Raw genomic sequence first — 19,126 nt, forward strand, 5'->3', positions numbered from 1 at the left:
GTTTAAAAGGAAGTGCCACAGCTACATCTGTTGTCCTGTAAAACATTTAAAATCAACATAAATCATTGCTTTTGGTGTTGATGATGCTCTTATTCTGGTGTTTCTTTTCCCTGTCTGGTTGACAAAGTTGGGGAAGCATCAGATACTCCTGAGTGAGAGGACTGCAACTGGTTGCTGAGAATTAAAGCAATTAAATTGCAATTTGTTGACTTGTTTATCACATGGTTGCTCATTATTTTTTCCTCATAATCAGAAGATTCCTGTGCTTTTCCTTTCTTTCTACACCAGTTAATGCTGTTCCTGACCCACTCCCAAGGGGCTTCCCACTTTTCTCCCCTACTGATTCTGTTCACCTTAGCCCTCAATGTTTGATCCTCCCTATTAATTTCCAGCTGGCCAACTTATCTTTCATGGAAAACATGATGTGTCGGCTGCCTAACTAACAGCCTAAATGGGCAGTTGCACCTCCCCCCCTTGAAGACAAGTTTGATTTGCCCTCTTCCTGGACCACTAAGTATGGAAAATGATAGTATATTTGATAAACTGAACTGTCATCTGGGCTGTATTTCCTGTTCTTTCGATTGGTAATAGACAGAAATGGAATTTGTGGATCATGGAAATCCACTGATAAAGCAAATCAGTCATTGATATCCATAAAAATTTAGATTAATACTCTTCCATCTTTGGTCTGCCACTTTCCCAGAAAGAGGGAAGATTTTCGTGAGAGTCATACTGGTACCAGGTAAAAGTCAGAAAGCTCCAACTTGGCAAGTTACATAAGAAGAAATTCATTTTGAAACGGCACGTCTTACGTAGTACAAATAGCTATCTTTGCCTACAGGGCGACACCACCAATGTCCATTACTTATCCAGAGTTACCGGAACAGACTTGAAAATTACGCTCTAATATCCCATGGGAATAGAATAAAAGGAAACACAGGTCGCAGACAAATAGCAGTTTGTATTCTCTTCAGAGCAAAGAGGAAGGAAAAAAAAAAAAGAAACTCCTTCTAATATATATATATATATAGTCCTTAATGAACTGAAAGAAAGATGCCTGCTTGTGAAGATCCTGTTGACAAAAGGCTTATGGCACCCCAACTCAATTTGGGTATGAAATGGTTTTCATGATTATCTGCTTTTGGTTTTGTTTTTGATTTCTGGGAAACTTTCAATGAATGATCACGATTGCAGCATGACTCATACTTTTTAAAATTCAGATTATTGAAGTTTTACTGATAGGTGTTGTGTTTCTTATAATCTGCTCAGCTTCTGAACATGCTTTCAAAGCAATACTAACGAGTCTTCCCAAGCCTGGGGGTGAAGAGTTTGGCAAATTCTATAGCTTACCTGCTTTGAATGATCCAAGAATTGGTAAGGTTTCTTTCACTGTCTTCTGCACTGAAATATCAGGAAAAAGAAAAACAAATTGAATACTTTGAATTGAAATAACTTGTTGACTGTATGACTGCATAGAACTCGTCTTTCCCTTTCCTTTTCTTAGTTTTTTGCTCCTTCTTGTTCTAATATTGCAGACCGTCTGCCATACTCCATAAGGATCCTTTTGGAATCTGCTATTCGTAATTGTGACAACTTTCAAGTTACCAAGGATGATGTTGAAAGGATTATTGATTGGGAGAATACATCACCAAAGCAAGTTGAAATCCCCTTCAAGCCTGCTCGTGTTCTCTTACATGTAATTTGTAGCACAAAGTGACCATTGAATCTTATCTTAGGATTTTCTCTGGCAAACTGTAAACTTTTTGTCTCTTGTATACCAGGATTATACTGGAGTTCCAGCTGTGGTTGACCTTGCTAGCATGCGAGATGCTATGAAGAATCTTGGCAATGATCCAAACAAGATTAATCCACTGGTTTGTAATTGACCATTACATGCTCTTTTTTGTTTCATACTTAGGCATGAGTATATTTGACAGTAGATGGTGCAACATGTTAACTGATTATTCATTTTTGTATCCAGGTCCCTGTGGACTTTGTTGTTGATCATTCAGTTCAGGTTAATGTTACAAGATCTGCAAATGCCGTACAAGCAAACATGGAACTTGAATTTCAGAGGAACAAAGAGAGATTTGCTTTCATTAAATGGGGTTCATCTGTTTTTCAAAACATGCTTGTTGTTCCTCCTGGTTCAGGAATTCTTCACCAGGTAAAGATATTTTTGCCATTTTGTATCTGAAACTTGCATTGGGCAATAATTCTTCCTCCATCAGATATCATTAATCCCTTGTGAAGGGTCAAAGCTATCAGCATTGCTAAAGTTTATCCCGGCTCAATGCTTTTCTGTTATTTGTTCTGTTTCATATGCTTTGTCATTGAGTATGTCTCTCAATGAATTTGTAGGTTAACCTGGAATACCTTGGACGTGTTGTCTTCAACAAGGACGGAATACTATTTCCTGACAGCGTGGTCGGTACTGATTCCCATACAACAATGATAGATGGGTTAGGAGTTGCTGGCTGGGGAGTTGGAGGAATTGAAGCAGAGGCAGCAATGCTGGGCCAGGTAATCTCTGCCCCTGTTTTCTTTATTCTCAGGCATTGCTATCTAGTTGAAAGCTTAAATTTTTTTTTTCTTTCTAATGCTTTATTTTGCAACTTTATAGCCCATGAGCATGGTATTGCCTGGTGTTGTTGGATTCAAGTTGTCTGGGAAATTGCAAGATGGTGTCACAGCTACCGATCTGGTTTTGACTGTGACACAGATGTTGAGGAAGGATGGTGTTGTTGGCAAAATTTGTTGAGTTTTATGGTTAGTTCTACGATCACAAATCTATAAAAATGTATATGTTAACCATTAACATCCAGTGTAAATGATTGTATGCTTGTCATGATTGTTTTTAATGTGCATGTAGGTTAGGGTGTGGCTGAATTATCATTGGCTGATCGAGCCACAATTGCAAATATGTCTCCTGAATATGGAGCAACCATGGGCTTTTTCCCTGTAGATCATGTAACACTGCAGTACCTTAAGTTAACTGGCAGAAGTGATGAGACAGTGAGTTCTTTCATTTCCTTCTTGTTCCTCCCTTCCTTTAACTTGCTCGAATTAGTATGGTTATGGAAGTTATGTTGGTGGCCTGACTATGCTTTCTATATATGATAAGGGGTCAATGATAGAAGCATGTTTGCGAGGGAATAAGATGTTTGTCGACTTCAATGAGGTAGTGTTTCCTCAACTCTGCTAGATAGGAAAGATAGATTTAAGACTGCTATCATCAATCTGACATCAAGGGGACAATTTTCATGATCAGCCTCAACAAGAAAGAGCATATACTTCTTATCTCCATTTGGACCTTGCTGACGTTGAACCCTGTGTTTCAGGGCCAAAAAGGTATGTGCTTTTTCCGACTTAGCCACTTATTTCAATGCATTTTCATTTGCCTTTTTTTTTTTTGCTGATTCACAGATTTTCTCTTTGATGCTTTCTTGCAGGCCTCATGACCGAGTCCCTTTGAAAGAAATGAAGGCTGACTGGCATGCATGTCTTGATAATAAACTTGGATTCAAGGTTAGATGCAGACAGCTTCCGTGCACTTGGTTCATCAGAAGCCTCTTGCATGAATAGTTTCCGTAGTGTTAGTTTACTGAAAACAATTCATTAGTAAATGGAGTTGTTTTCCGAGTGAAACCTTACCATATGCATGCACCCAACAAAGCCCCCATGGTGAGGATACGAGGCTTTTAATATGAAGGTTGCCTCCATATGCACAGTCTGCATGGTTAAACAAATGAACACATTCTTCATTTACTCATATATTGGTATTCAGTGCCATAACTTGTGATCCTTGTTTCCTTGCAAGGTTTTGCTGTGCCAAAGAAAGAACAGAATAAGGTTGCAAAGTTCACCTTTCAGGGACTGCCTGCTGAACTTAAGCATGGTAGTGTTGTCATTGCAGCTATTGCAAGTTGTACAAACACATCAAATCCTAGTGTCATGCTTGGAGCTGGACTTGTTGCTAAGAAGGCCTGTGAGTTCGGTTTGGAGGTTAGTGTTAGCTTGTTAAATGTGTTACTCCGTACTGTATGTTAGTCTTTGGAAGTACTAATATATTTCACTTTATCATATATCTCAGGTTAAGCCATGGGTTAAAACCAGTCTTGCTCCTGGTTCTGGAGTTGTGACAAAATATTTGCTCCAGAGGTATGTTGATTACTTGCTATATTTCGATGAAGGAGTTAGTTGTCGATGTTGCTTCTCTTCCTTCTTCAGAAGACAAGAAAATATCTATGAAATTGTTATATTTGATTCTTGTTTTGGTGTCTGCAGTGGGTTGCAGAAATACCTGAACCAGCAGGGCTTTAATATTGTTGGCTATGGTTGTACAACTTGTATAGGAAATTCTGGAGAACTCGATGAATCAGTTGCTTCAGCAATTTCAGAAAATGGTAAAAACATTGTGTTAAAGGGAGAACTGTTTCTTCATTTCTTAGTAGTTGCTGCATACTTGCTTATGAATTGCCAGGAGAGCTTCGGATTAAAGCTTTTCTTCTTAGTTTGGGGTCAAGGATACTTTTCAGTTAAATTTGCAGCAAGTTATGCTGAATTGCTGATGCTTTTCTGTTAGAAATATAGGCTACTCCTTAAACTTGTTTCAAATCCAGCTTGTTGCATGTGTAACTCTTTGGTTCACCATCCTGATCTATGTTTGTACTATAGGTTCTTTTTTATTTTTCTGCAATTGTCTGCTTTCACATTTTTCACCTGCTACATTTTACTGTCATTCAACTTCCCTCATTACTATCTTGATTACTGTTATAGATATTGTTGCTGCGGCTGTTCTTTCCGGAAATAGAAACTTTGAAGGTCGAGTTCATCCACCGACAAGAGCTAACTATCTAGCTTCACCTCCATTAGTTGTTGCCTATGCCCTTGCTGGCACGGTATGTATACAACCATTACTTGTACATCTCATGTTTTTCTGCTGGTCTTGATTACTTTACTTCAAGGGTAGACATGCTTCAGAAACTTCGACAATCCAGATGATACCATTCAATATGCAAGCAATTGAGTTCCAAAAATTAGGAGCAAATTGCGTTACTTCTTGGCCTTTTGGCTTTTGCAAGACACCAAATGCAGTATCAACCCAGATTATCAAGTTTGAAGTTGGAAGAGTTGTAGTTTAAGAGGATACCTGATTTTGTCTTTGCCAACATGCTTGGCAACTTTGCAATCTGGTACTGAATCATTTACTCCTTGCTGTCATACTTTCAGGTTGATATTGACTTCGAGAAAGAGCCTATAGGAACAGGAAAAGATGGTAAGAGCGTGTATTTCAGGGATATATGGCCTAGCAATGAAGAGATTGCAGAGGTAAAATATGATGTGCTTGGAGAAACTATTTCAGAAAATGGACAAATATTGTCTTAACATTGTAAGCCAAAATAATGTGTACCTCTATGCACTGACAGTTGGCTCAATCGAGCGTGTTGCCTGATATGTTCAAGAGCGCATATGTAGCTATCAGAAAGGGCAATCCTATGTGGAATCAGCTTGCTGTCCCTGCTTCCACTCTCTACTCTTGGGACCCAAACTCGACATATATTCATGAGCCTCCATACTTCAAAAACATGACAGTAGAACCACCAGGCCCGCATGAAGTGAAAGATGCATATTGCTTACTCAATTTTGGTGACAGTATTACTACCGATCATATTTCCCCAGCTGGTAGTATCCACAGGGATAGCCCTGCTGCTAAGTATCTTCTTCAGCGTGGAGTGGACCGGAGGGACTTCAATTCTTATGGTAGTCGTCGAGGCAATGATGAAGTGATGGCAAGGGGTGCATTTGCCAATATCCGCATAGTTAACAAGATCTTGAAGGGAGAAGTTGGTCCAAAGACAATTCACATTCCAATAGGAGATAAGCTTAATGTACATGATGCAGCAACAGTGAGTGTTGGCATTGTTATTTAGAAATGCTTTACTTCAGCTTAGACCATATTTACCAACCAGTGAAATATCATAAACTTGCAGAGGTACAAGGCTGCTGGGCAGGACACTATTATCTTAGCTGGAGAAGATTACGGAAGTGGCAGCTCACGAGATTGGGCTGCCAAGGGCTCAATGTTACTGGTGCAGACACATACTTACTGTTTCTTGACATCCAAGCATCATGTTTTATGCTTCTTCACATCTTCTCTATCTTCTCCTATTCACCCTTTCATCCCCAATGGTTTTTCTGCTCTGTCCAGGGAGTCAAAGCTGTGATTGCTAAGAGCTTCGAGAGAATCCATCGCAGTAATCTGGTTGGCATGGGGATCATTCCACTTTGTTTCAAGCCTGGTGAGGATGCAGATTTTCTACGATTAACAGGTCATGAGCGTTATACAATTGACCTTCCAAGTAAAATAAAGGAGATAAGACCTGGCCAAGATGTTACCATCACAACTGACACCGGCAAATCCTTCACATGCACTGCCCGGTTCGATACAAAGGTATGTCAAAGACACAGAGTTTTAGGAAGAGAAAAGGGGGAAGGTTTTGCCAAGCATTCAGAACCATAACCAATGGCTTTTACGTATACGAACAAATGTTTTGACTTACATGAAAATTTTTCTGCAGGTGGAATTGGAGTACTTCAATCATGGAGGCATTCTTCCATATGTCATTCGTAACCTGAACAAGGATTAGGCAATCTAGCTTCAAATCAGCAGCCTCTTCACATTGCAATCTCCATTGATTGAAGTTTTTCTGGGGTAGTGGGGTTCTTCAGCAGACAATCAGTAGCACAGATTTTTCAAGGTTCTCAGTAATACCAGGAAATGCACTGCTGTTTAGGTTACTGGGGAATTGGGGTTGTTCATATCTGTTGTTAATTAGAGTAGGAAAAGAAGAAAATGATAATGGATGTTCTTATTTTTGGATAAAAGAAAAAACTTAAATTTTATCTTTTAAGAAGATATGAATTGATTCGAAGATCAAGTAAATAGTTTTTCTGATCTATTAATAATATACTTCAACAGATTGAATTTATATGAATCCTAAAGTACCATCACAACGCAAAGCACTATTGTTGTGAAAATGTAAATCACTACTTCATTCTCTCTAGCCTCTATCTAATTTGTAGTGTAGAAAGAAAAGCTTTAAGATAGTTTAGCTTTCTTACAAGAACAGCATGATAAGGAGTAGATATAATGTCATTAATAGTATCATGTTGATACTAAAAAGGTAAATAAGATGCAGAAATTGAATAGAAAAAAGGTAACCAGGATTTGGCATCGTGTAGCCTCGATACATATAAAGTAGTTTAAATTACAGAAAAAAGCACCATGCCAAACAGTGAGACAGAGCATATGATTGAAGATCAAGGAGAATATAACAGAGCAAAAGGTGCAAGAATAATAGAATCATTGAACAAAAATTTCTCTTTATTCAGTTCCCAAAATAAGAAGCTCTAGTTACATGCTGTGGTATATAAAACTATGCACTTCATTACCAGCATATTTAGTAAATCACAATATTTTCACCAACAGATGGATATTGGAGAAAAGAGAAATGAATAAGAAGAAAGAAAGAGATAAAGATGGTCAACCTATGAGACTATGTAAGTGCCTCAGCTCCAGCAACAATCTCCAAAATCTCGCCCTAGCCCTCTGCACCATCAGCTTCCCGCTCTTGGTTGTCAACCTAAACAACTCATCTTCCATAGCATCAACACAAGTCCCATTCACATCAAAAACCTTTCCTTTCACTGACAAAGGAAGCAAAGTACGGATTACTGGATCTGACTTCACCGAAGATACAAACTTTGCATAGACTTCAGGCAAAAGATCCCGGTCGCTTTTGATTCATTGTCACTATTGTGGCTGGTTGAACTGCTGTCTCCATCAGGGTTGTGGTTCATAACATGAGATGAAGCAGCTTCAGAACGGCTGGTTCGCTTCTCCACTTTAACCCTATAGTTTGTCGAACCTGTTTCATCAACCTCCGCGTAGATGATCACTCTGTCACCAACACAAAGCTTCTTACTACGAACAAATGGAATCCATTCCTTGATGAGAACAGGCTTTGGGTGTTTCGGGTGATTTGGGTTGTTTGTGATACGTGTACTGCAGCAAAAGATCCACTGAAGGCCGCTCTCATCCTTGACAACAAAATCCACCTTATAATTGCCATGTAATTTTGGGAAACGTTCCATTTTGAAGTAGTTCATTCCAACCGCACATCTCCTGCTGATGTCTGTCGCGTTGAGTGTCTTAGAGAATATCTTCATCGCTAAAGCCAAAGGAGTTGCAGGGCTAGCCTAAAATAAAAGCCTTCTGCTTCTGCTTTAAATAGAGATTGGTTTGATGATGGATCCCGACAGAACTTTATCAAGAGTTTTCTTTTAAATGGACATAATGTATAAAGCGTTTTTTTTTACGACAAAGCTCTTTATAATTTTAATTATTTTTAATAAAAAAATTAAAATTTAGATAAAATTATTCTTAATAAAATTGATTCATTTATTTGACTTCGCGTCTCAATCTAAAATCTATTAACGGATCAAGTGTGTTTAGCTCTGTACCTCAAATTAACTTATATTTTTTGAGTTTTTTTCGTCAGACTATTCATCTTTTAAGTATTCTTTATTAGAAAGTAAACGTTTAAACATTTTGAACATTTTGGAGTAGTTTTTGATACATGAAGAAAATTTTAAACGTTTTAAATATTTTAAAATATTTTTGAGTGATTTTTGATATATGAAGAAAAACTTTTGAATAGTTTGAGCATTTTTTATCAAGTAGGCATATTCGTTAATTATATTGTTAAATGGAATATGATGTATCGTCTGAAGTTGTTGATCTTGTTAAATGGAATTCAGTAGTTTTTGTTATTTTTTGGGCATTACGTAACTAATTTTTAAACATTACGTGACTGACTTTGGACATTGCGTGACTGATTTTGAGCATTGTGTGATTGACTTTGGGCATTGCGTAACTAGTTTTCAAGTACTGTGTGACTGATTGATATGGCATTGCCTGAATAGTTGATAGGCATTGCGTGACTTATTAGTAAAGCATTGTGTGACTTAGGCATTATTTAAAAATCAGTCACGCAATGCCTAAAACCAATCACGTAATACCTAAACACTAGTCACACAATGATTAAGTCACGCAATACTTAAAAATCAGTCTCACAATACTTAAAAATCAGTCTCGCAATACTTAAAAATCAGTCAAATTAATTTCAACTCCTCAACTTTGGAGTTCTATGAATAAACTAATAAACTCAAAAACCTAAAACACATACTTTTTTTGTTAAGCCATGAAATTGTGCATTTTATAAAATATAGGTTACAAAACTCCATAATTCTCCAAAGCAAGATAAAATATATTCCTATAGGGAGTGCCTTGCTCACTCTCTTATACAAAAATAAAATATACCCCATTTACAAAATATTCTCTGAACAATTTCAACTCAAAATCTCATAAAAAAATTAAAATTCTCAGCAAATATTCTTAACAATCATCTCAATCCCAAACATAACAAAATCGTGAACCACCATAAAATCCATCAAACATGCTTTAGTTATTCCTTCTCCTTAAGCAAAATCGCTGCTTGTAAAGAGTAAAATAACTGTTCATCACCCTTGAGAACCCCAAGATCCACCATCCAAAAAAAATAAAACAAAATAAGAAAAAGCTTGATGTCATCTTGCACTTTGGATAGCAAGATAAACAGTATTTGATAAGAGAGAAAAATCGAGATTTCATTTTGAAATTTTTATTTGGATGGTGGGATAAAGAAACTGAAACCATTTTAATTTGTCTGAAATTATTTAAAGAGTATTATTGTAAAGTCATGACAAAAATTGACTAAAAATAGTTAAAATTATAAAAGTGATAGTTTTGAATTGAGCTTATAATGAAGGTTAATTCTCACAATTTTCTCCTTTATCAACAGCTAATAATGTGGTGGTATGGTTTCAATTAGGCACACGATTATTGTTTGTTTCATTGAATTGGACGATCTTGATCTTTCATTAGCGCAACCTTTGTTATTCACTAGACATGGAGGGTAAGTACATAAGTCAACATTGTGGTAGCATGTGCCTTGTTCATAAATTTTTGTACAAAAACATAAAAGAAATCTATGGATTTTCTTCTGAGTCGAATGGTCTGTGCTCAATAATCTCGCGGTCTTAACTTGTGCATTCCCAGTTGGGTGTGGCATCCACTTTTATGTTATCGCACGGTTTTTTTTTTAAAAAAAAAAACTTCTCAGTTTGTACAGACAGAAGTGAATTGAGTTCCTAAGTGATGGGAAATAGAAACGATAATGATCTGGGGAACAATCTAACAAGGATTTGGAGTTCGGACTTTGTTCTTTGCACGTAGGCCCTGTTTGGACCGTTACGAGTTATTAAGGATGGATTAAATGATAATTACTCAATAACAAACAAACCTCATTAAAGGTAGAGTCCATGCATGAAAACTTAAAACGCAGAACGGTATGTCGTTTTGAGTTACTCCGTCTTCGTCACCTTCAGTTTCCATGCCCACAAGTCCTTAATTGAACAGACCAAAAGCCAAAAAAGCATAGCTTTGGACGTAGAGATGTCGAAGCTGTTTGCGAGAATTGCTGAGTATTTCAGCAACAAAACATTCATAGGTATAAACAAAGCTGGGAATCGTTACTTCACTAGAAAAGAAGAGATTGATGGTGTAACGACCTCTCCTCGATCGCTACTAGGGTTCGAGACCTCTGAGAGATCTAGTCAAGTCCCGAACAAGCCTTAATGAAATTTCTCGATATCTCATTATATACATTTACTAAACCGTATTAATGCTCAAAACATATATATTTATTCCATGAATTTAACAATAAGCAAAGTAATGTCAAATTGCTAAAAGTCGACCTCTAACAGCAGAACGACTCGGGATAAAATGCTATGAGATGCCTTTACCTATCTGCAGTAGATCGCACGTACCGATGATTACACGTTAGGCCAATTCCTATCTGCAAAAGGGAAAATAAAAGGGGTGTGAGTCTTATAGACTCAGTGATCATCATCGACCCCGTGAGCAGGCGAGGAGGGGAAACAAACATAAAGGTGGAATGTTTATAAATCCAAGAATAAGCGTAGAAAGCACACTCCATTAAACTGAGAGATTTTGTTTTTATACCTTGCAAGTCTTAAAAGTAATAAATTACAAATAAACAAATATGAAAACGGTTATATTTAAAGTACTAGAAAATCTTTCAACTTCAATATCCAGTCAATAGTAAATCCAATGGCATGCGTTAAATGAAAAATCTCAAACATAAAAATGCGAAATAATCGATCACCAATGAATATATAAATTTCACTTACCATTCAATGGTAAATTTCAAGTATTAATGCCATGCATTATGTAATAAAAATCCACAAGTGAGCATCATCCTCGGATAGGTTTAGTATAGCCTTTAGACTTACTCTCTCTAACATCATCACCTACTCGTGGGAACTGCCTACGCCACCATATGAATCGGGGCTTCAGGTTCCCCTTTACCTACTCGTGGAAACTACCCACGTCACTCAATATAAATCGGGACTTCAGGTCTCTTTTTACCTACTTGTGGGAACTATCCACGCCACCCAATATAAATCGAGGCTTTAGATCCCCTTTTACAATCAAATATCGATAATCAACAATTACTACTTTGTGCACAAAGACCACACTTGACCTGGTGTGGTAACATGTCTTACCCCAGAGTGTCTCATTCACGTTAAAATGAAAATAATTGCAATTTAATGCATTTACAAAACATGACAGATCAAAAACAATATAATTATAATTTGAATGTTATGCATAATTTATTTCAAAGCATGACATATCTATCAAATCAGCATGCCAAGTGAAATCAATAATAATAATAATTTTTTTTATCAAATGCCATTAATCAAATAATGACTATTGGCCCAAACATTACACAAGCTTGCAAGGTATGATTTTGAAACGAAAATTATTGAAAGGTTTGTTTCTTCGTAATTAAAACCTTGTAGGTATATACTTATGTATAATATAAAAAAACGAATTTAAAATCATTGCTTGCAATCACAAATAACCTAGGGCTTTCTACCAACTTATATTTTTCACAATTTCATCAACCATCAAATGTAATATATGTAATATATTTATAGGGATATAATTTTTAAAATTTAACACATACTCACCTCACAATAACGAGACGTTACATCACTATATCTTCTTGTCAATGACTCGTTATTTTCTCTAACCGCAGTGCATCTCCTCTACTTATTTCTCTTGAATATTGAAATTCACTTAATATATATAATATTATTTTATTATTTTTTTTCTCCCTCTTCTACTCTTTTCTCTTTTTTTTTTTTTTCTCTTTCTTCCTTCTCCTCTGACACCGCCGCTCTCCCTCTCTCTTTCTTCATTTTTTTTCTTTCCTTTCTTTCTTCTTTCTTCTTTCTTTTCTCTTTTGTTGGCAGACTTTTCTTCTCTCCCTCGGATTCCTCACTCTCCAAACTTTTCCTCTTTTTCTCTCTTTTCTTTTTCTCTTTCTTTCTTCTTCTTTTATTCTCTTGGCGGGGCCCATCTCATCTTTTCTTCTCCTTTCTTCTTTGCTTCTTTAGGCCGGCCCCGACTTTTAGTGCAAATGATTTAAAATGCTTGGACTTTTCTTTGTTTTGTTTGTTTTTTTTTTCTCTTTCATCTCACATGGCCGGCCTCCTCCTTTTTCTTGTTCTTCCTTCTTTCTTTGCATTTGGCCGGTGCCCCCGACCATCATTTCAGCACTAACAAAAATATTTTAATTGATTTTTTAATTGACCACATGGATGGCTGTTTATGTGAATTATTATTATTATTATTTATAATTATTATTTTTAAGCATGTAAAATATTTTACGTTTGTACATTCAATCCACCTTTTATCGTTTTCAACATATAAATTCGTATCAATTATCTTATCGGGACAGTTATGTTAACCACTATACGAAGAGACGACGTGTTACATATGGTATTCATAAGTGGGTCTCATTCCCTTCTCTTTTCAATATTTTTTTTTTCTAGTTTTGCATTTTTATGGATATGGGTATTCGTTAATGATCCTGCTTTTGCATTTGCTATGTGGGTTTTATACTGGAGGTCCTTAGTTCTTTTGAATTTTATTTTTTGAACTTTTTGCTTTGGTTTCGTGGAGTATTCTATATGAATTCATGGATTTTCCATCTGGGATTTTTGAAGAATAAAGTGTTGGACTGCATTTTGTGTTCTTTGTGGTTTCAAATTAGTAATTGGATACTTGGATTCTCCTGCAATCTTCTCTTGTGTTAGATATTTGATTTGTTTGGAGGTTAGCTCTTTGTTAATGAAATAATGTAAGGAAAAGCTTTGAAGCCTTCAATTTATCAACGTAGTAGGAAAATAGATAGCTCTAATTCCATTTGGTTCTTGAGAAAAACTTAAATCCCTCCTTATTCATCGTCTAATTATGTTTATTCCGTTTTGTTGAGCTGAGTTTCAGTTTGTTTATGATGGAAATTTTAAAACTGACACGATCTTGCCCCAAGGTACTGGTCCAGTGAGAAGTTCAATTATCTTAAGGTCTCATAATGGAGTACACTTACCCCTATAATGAGGTTTTGAGTAGGGAGAAAGAAAAAATAAAGCAGGGGGGAGAACAACTTATTTGTAAATGATATACAATTATGTTTTCGTATGCCATTATTATTACGTTTTTCTGACATTATAGTTTTGTTTATGCACTGGTAAAGGAGAAAAGATGGGTGGAATTCAAAGGAGAGCAAGATCCAACCACAATCCCCGGTAAGCTTTTTAGCAAAAGTTGCTCACTTGTTGACCATAGCATAGAGTGGACAGAAATACATTCATATTAACTGATCAGGCTGCACATTGAAAACTAACTACAGTAGAAACTGCATTGTTTGTTTCCAATACTTATGGTTTCTTGCAATTTGATTGCTGTAGTTGAATGGATATGTTGGTTGAATGGGCAGCGAAAGAAAGCTCCAACTCCAGAGGTACTTAAAAATATATTTCATTGCATACTTTGACAGCCCCCTCCCCCCTCCACTTCTCAAAGCAGCAAAAACCTCCCTTACCCAAAGATAAAGTGTAGCAGAATTATGATTCAAATGCATAAAATCTCTTAAATAGATATTATATTTGATAGAAACATTTTGGTACCACAGTCTTTTACTTTAGTTACTAGTGTTTCCGGTAAGATATCCTGGTGGAATGATTTTAAGTTTGATTTGATAGTTTATTGTTTCTATCTTCAGGAAATAATGGAACTTGAAGCAAGGCGTGAACGTGTTAGGCTTAACGTTGCTCGTACGTATTCTTAGGATCATCACTTAACGTGTTCTGCCACTGTATTCTCTGAAAATGATTTGTAAAGCACCATCACGATGTAAAGCACTATTGTTGTGAAAATGTAAATCACTACTTCATTCTCTCTAGCCTCTATCTAATTTGTAGTGTAGAGAGCAAAGCTTTAAGATAGTTTAGCTTTCTTACAAGAACATCATGATAAATACTAGATATAATGTCATTAATAGTATCATGTTGATACTAAAAAGGTAATTAAGATGCAGAAATTGAATAGAAAAAAGGTAACCAGGATTTGGCATCGTGTAGCCTCGATACATATAAAGTAGTTTAAATTACAGAAAAAAGCACCATGCCAAACAGTGAGACAGAGCATATGATTGAAGATCAAGGAGAATATAACAGAGCAAAAGGTGCAAGAATAATAGAATCATTGAACAAAAATTTCTCTTTATTCAGTTCCCAAAATAAGAAGCTCAAGTTACATGCTGTGGTATATAAAACTATGCACTTCATTACCAGCATATTTAGTAAATCACAATATTTTCACCAACAGAAGGATATTGGAGAAAAGAGAAATGAATAAGAAGAAAGAAAGAGATAAAGATGGTCAACCTATGAGACTATGTAAGTGCCTCAGCTCCAGCAACAATCTCCAAAATCTCACCAGTGATTTTTGCCTGTCGTTCCCGATTATAAACAATAGAAAGATTCTTCCTCAACTCAACTGCATTATCAGTAACATTACTCATTGCGTTCATTCTAGCTGCCAGCTCACTCGCCAATGATTCCTGCATTGCCCTCAAGATCTGACTATTCAAATAGAGAGGCATCATGGCATCGAGAATCTGAACTGGATCTTGCTCAAACTGCATAAGAGGTGAAGTTCCCCCCCCTTCCATCCTCACCCTATCCCTCTCCACGATCAGCTTCCCGCTCTTGGTTGTCAACCTAAACAACTCATCTTCCATAGCATCAACACAAGTCCCATTCACATCAAAAACCTTTCCTTTCACTGACAATGGAAGCAAAGTACGGATTACTGGATCTGACTTCACCAAAGATACAAACTTTGTATATACAAGCTCAACCTTATCAACCTCTTCAGTAACAAATAATGAAAAAACATCATCAGCAATTATTTGAGCCTCTTTCGCCGTAGGAAACCCTCCTCCTTCAACAAACCTGTCAACCGAAACATGATCCCTACGCCTTAAATAAGAATTACCCTTTTTCCCTACACTAATAACAGTAAAATCCAATCCAAGACCTTTCAATTCCGCTATCCGGGACTCAGCCTTTCTAATCACTGCATTGTTGAAACTACCACAAAGATCCCTATCACCAGTTACAACAACGAGAGCTACTTTCCTTACAGGTCTAATAACAGTTAAAGGACAATCAATATCTTCACATTGTAAATTTTCAATAATGGTGTAAAGGAACTCAACTAAAGCCTTAGTAAAAGGCCTACCATTGATGACAGCTTCTTGAGCTCTCCTCACCTTTGCAGCTGCCACCAGCTTCATTGCTTCAGTGATTTTTTGAGTGTTTTTTACGGTTGCAATCAGCTCTTGGAGCTCACGAAGACTGCTTTGAACTGGAGCAAAAGGTGAAGGAGATTGAGAGAGGCTTTTGAGGGGTAATATTTGAGGGAATTGGAGAAATGGGTTTTGGTAAAATTGATGAAAGAGTACATTTTTGTTGGAATTTGAAGGTTTTGATGAGATCCAAGTCGGTAGATTTGAAGAATACATAGTTTTGAGAGAGGGTTTTTGCGGGTTTTGGGTTTAAGCTTTGGGTTTAACTTCTCAGTTTAGGGTTTAGGACTGTTGCTTCCCCCTGTCATGTTGCTCTGGAGCCTGTTGCAGCAGTAGTTCCAGTTAGGGTAGGGCTCAGGACTTCATGCAAAAGATCCCTGTAAAGCTGGAAGGTCGCTTTTGATTGATTGTCACTGTTGTGGCTGGTTGAACTGCTGTCTCCATCAGGGTTGTGGTTCATAACATGAGATGAAGCAGCTTCAGAGGGGCTGGTTCGCTTCTCCACTTTAACCCTATAGTTTGTCGAACCTGTATCATCAAGCTCCGCGTAGATGATCACTCTGTCACCAACACAAAGCTTCTTACTACGAACAAATGGAATCCATTCCTTGATGAGAACAGGCTTTGGGTGTTTCGGGTGATTTGGGTTCTTTGTGATACGTGTACGGCAGCAAAAGATCCACTGACGGCCGCTCTCATCCTTGACAACAAAATCCACCTTATACTTGCCTTGTAATTTTGGGAAACGTTCCATTTTGAAGTACTTCATTGCAACCACACATCTCCTGTTGATGTCTGTCGCACTGAGTGTCTTTGAGAATATGTTCATCGCTAATGCAAAAGGAGTTGCAGGGCTAGCCTAAAGTGAAAGGCTTCTGCTTCTGCTTTAAATAGAGATTGGTTTTCTGACGGATCACGAGAACTTTATCACGAGTTCTTTTTTTTTAATAAGTCTTATGCATAATGCGTTTTTATTATAAAATTTTATAATTTTAATTATTTTTAATTAAAAGAATTAAAATTTAAATAAAATTACTTTTAATAAAACTGATCCATTTATTTAATTTTACATCTCAACTCGAAATTTATTAACGGATAAAGTATGTTTAGCTCTGCGCCTCAAACCAACTCATATTCTTTGAGCTTTTCTCGTCAAACTATTCATCTCTGGAATATTTCTTATCAGAAAGCAAACGTTTAAGCATTTTGAGTATGTCGCAACGTGCGGGTCCGGGAACTCGACCGTCAGACATGAGTGAAAACTCTGAAAAAATTAGGAGTCGCCACCAATCTTTTTTACTAGGTGTGATTGACCACCTATTGACTCGATTCTGATCGACGAAGCCTTAAATTAATTTTAAGTCCGCTGAAGAAAACCTTAAACTGGTTTACGATTTTCTAAATCTAAGTTCGGGAGTACAGTTACGCCCGAAAAAAGATTAGACTCCCGGAACGCCCGTTCCATGAACGGTACCATTTTTAGATTATCCTATTAGGCTTTATTTTTTTAAGTTCACTATTTTTCCTTGGTCATTATTCTTTTATTTTATCTCCTATTTAACCTAAAATGGAATGGAAATGTGAGGCAAGATGAAATGCATGACGTGGGATAAAAATATGTCGGACGAGTAACCTTTTATCGATGATATTTTCTCGGATCCGCCCATCATACTGGTGGGATCTGGGGTATTCTCTCACCTAGGGAATTATTCGAGAAATTCGCCTTTGCAAATTCGATGAATAAATCTCGTTATCGGGGTCATCGTACGTTTTATTTTAAAATAATATTTTCGTGCATAATGAACCTAATTCGGGCAAAAATCTTTTATTAAAGATGTTTCTCGAGCCCTCCCATCATACTGGTGGGACCCGAGGATATTTTTTCACCTAAGAAACTTTTCGAGAAATACCCGCCTTCGCAAGATCCTTAAGAGATCCCATCATCGGAGCTTAAACTCGAAAACAGAAATATTTATATGCAATGATATGCATGATGCAATATGTATGCTATGCTAATGCAATTATTTAATTTTTTTATTTATTATTTATTATTATTATTTTATTTTATTTTTTTATTATCACATTTTTCTATTTTTTCTTATTATTATTTTTTGTAAGCAGTCTTTTATCCAAACCTAATGCCTAAAATTTTATATCTACGTTTAATTCCATTTTTTATTTTCTATTTTTTTTCTTTTACATAACATTTTATTAATCTATAGTTTATACCACTAGATATTTAATGTTTAATTTTTAAATTATTTATTGTCTTGGATTTTCTTTATTAATAGTCTTTATTATTTGTCTATTTTATGTCATGGATATTACCTTTTCACAAATTTATTATATACATATTTGAATTATCATTATTTTTTTTATTTTTTCTTTTTTTATCTATTATTTCTTTTGAATGATTTTGTGTTGTTAATTTTTTTATTTATAAAAATTTCGGGATCTCGAAATCGAGGCTCTCCCATCGTACTGGTGGAGCCTTAATTCGGATTTCGAACCTAGGAAAAATGAGCCCGGGTTGCGACTTCTCGCTTCCCGATCGACCATCGCGTCATCGGTTTATTATACTTATAGTTAATGTCATTATATTTTATTTTATTATATTATTTTTTTTATGTTTTATGTATATATATATATATTTTAAGAGTTATTTATATTTGTAGTAAATATTCTCCTAAGCTTAGGTTCTTCGTATAACTAAACTTTTTCTAAAATATTTTTACTTTTATCATTTTTATATATGTTTTGTTATCCTTATTTTTATATTATTCTATTTTTTAATAATTTTCTGATCCTAAGAATATTATCTAAGAAACTTTAGAACATTATCCTAGCATAGTTTAAAATTAATCCTGCATCATTAATGCTTAAACTAAGTAGATAAGATTAAATCTTAAACAAACAATATCACAACAGCCCAGGTAGCCCAAATCACCACAGATCAGTTTGGCAAAGGAATGAGATTTTTACCTGACTAGGCTAAACTGGCCCAAATAGTCGGCCTGACCCGTGGTCCCTCCAAAGCCCACTGTCTAGTCTCTTTGTCTAGCAGCCCACAAGTGCCAAAACTACGCCGTTTTGATCACCACTCTACCTTCCCCAAAACGACGTTGTTTCACTTTAAAACCTAGGTATAAATCCCCTTTTCTTTCTTTTCTTCCCATTTCTTCCCCTCACTTTCTCTCTCTAATCGTCGGACCCTCATTCTTCTCTTAAAAAAAAATCTCACTTTTCTTCTCTCTTTTCTCTCTCTGGCCGCCGACCGA

The 19,126-nt window shown here is 36.2% G+C and overlaps 3 protein-coding genes across 4 annotated transcripts; 2 read left to right on the forward strand and 1 right to left on the reverse strand.

Moving 5' to 3' along the window:
* Nucleotides 598–6,958, forward strand: LOC18593492 (aconitate hydratase, cytoplasmic). The gene is given in 21 exon segments (XM_018124668.1): nucleotides 598–1,111; nucleotides 1,270–1,374; nucleotides 1,536–1,696; nucleotides 1,782–1,874; nucleotides 1,982–2,167; nucleotides 2,362–2,523; nucleotides 2,624–2,749; nucleotides 2,751–2,769; nucleotides 2,873–3,015; nucleotides 3,125–3,181; nucleotides 3,272–3,351; nucleotides 3,453–3,526; nucleotides 3,818–4,005; nucleotides 4,094–4,161; nucleotides 4,288–4,406; nucleotides 4,780–4,901; nucleotides 5,233–5,331; nucleotides 5,430–5,909; nucleotides 5,994–6,092; nucleotides 6,212–6,454; nucleotides 6,582–6,958. Coding segments are annotated over 21 exon segments (2,751 nt in total). The 5' UTR covers nucleotides 598–1,053; the 3' UTR covers nucleotides 6,651–6,958.
* LOC108662922 (ATP synthase gamma chain 1, chloroplastic-like) lies at nucleotides 7,364–16,139 on the reverse strand. 2 transcript variants are annotated; one of them, XM_018124663.1, is made up of 2 exons: nucleotides 14,968–16,139; nucleotides 7,364–7,596 (listed from the first exon to the last, which is right to left on the reverse strand). In XM_018124663.1, exons 1-2 carry the CDS (start codon nucleotides 16,062–16,064, stop codon nucleotides 7,560–7,562), a joined length of 1,134 nt encoding a protein of 377 aa, XP_017980152.1. In that variant the 5' UTR covers nucleotides 16,065–16,139; the 3' UTR covers nucleotides 7,364–7,559. The 2 variants fall into 2 exon arrangements, with proteins under 2 accessions (XP_017980152.1, XP_017980151.1); XM_018124662.1 differs by lacking the exon at nucleotides 7,364–7,596 and having other exon boundaries at nucleotides 14,741–16,139.
* Nucleotides 12,531–14,438, forward strand: LOC108662924. Its single transcript, XM_018124667.1, has 4 exons — nucleotides 12,531–12,983; nucleotides 13,726–13,782; nucleotides 13,945–13,997; nucleotides 14,259–14,438. Exons 1-4 carry the CDS (start codon nucleotides 12,935–12,937, stop codon nucleotides 14,322–14,324), a joined length of 225 nt encoding a protein of 74 aa, XP_017980156.1. The 5' UTR covers nucleotides 12,531–12,934; the 3' UTR covers nucleotides 14,325–14,438.

Source organism: Theobroma cacao, chromosome 7 (assembly GCF_000208745.1).
Source record: "Theobroma cacao cultivar B97-61/B2 chromosome 7, Criollo_cocoa_genome_V2, whole genome shotgun sequence".
Classification (NCBI taxonomy): domain Eukaryota; kingdom Viridiplantae; phylum Streptophyta; class Magnoliopsida; order Malvales; family Malvaceae; genus Theobroma; species Theobroma cacao.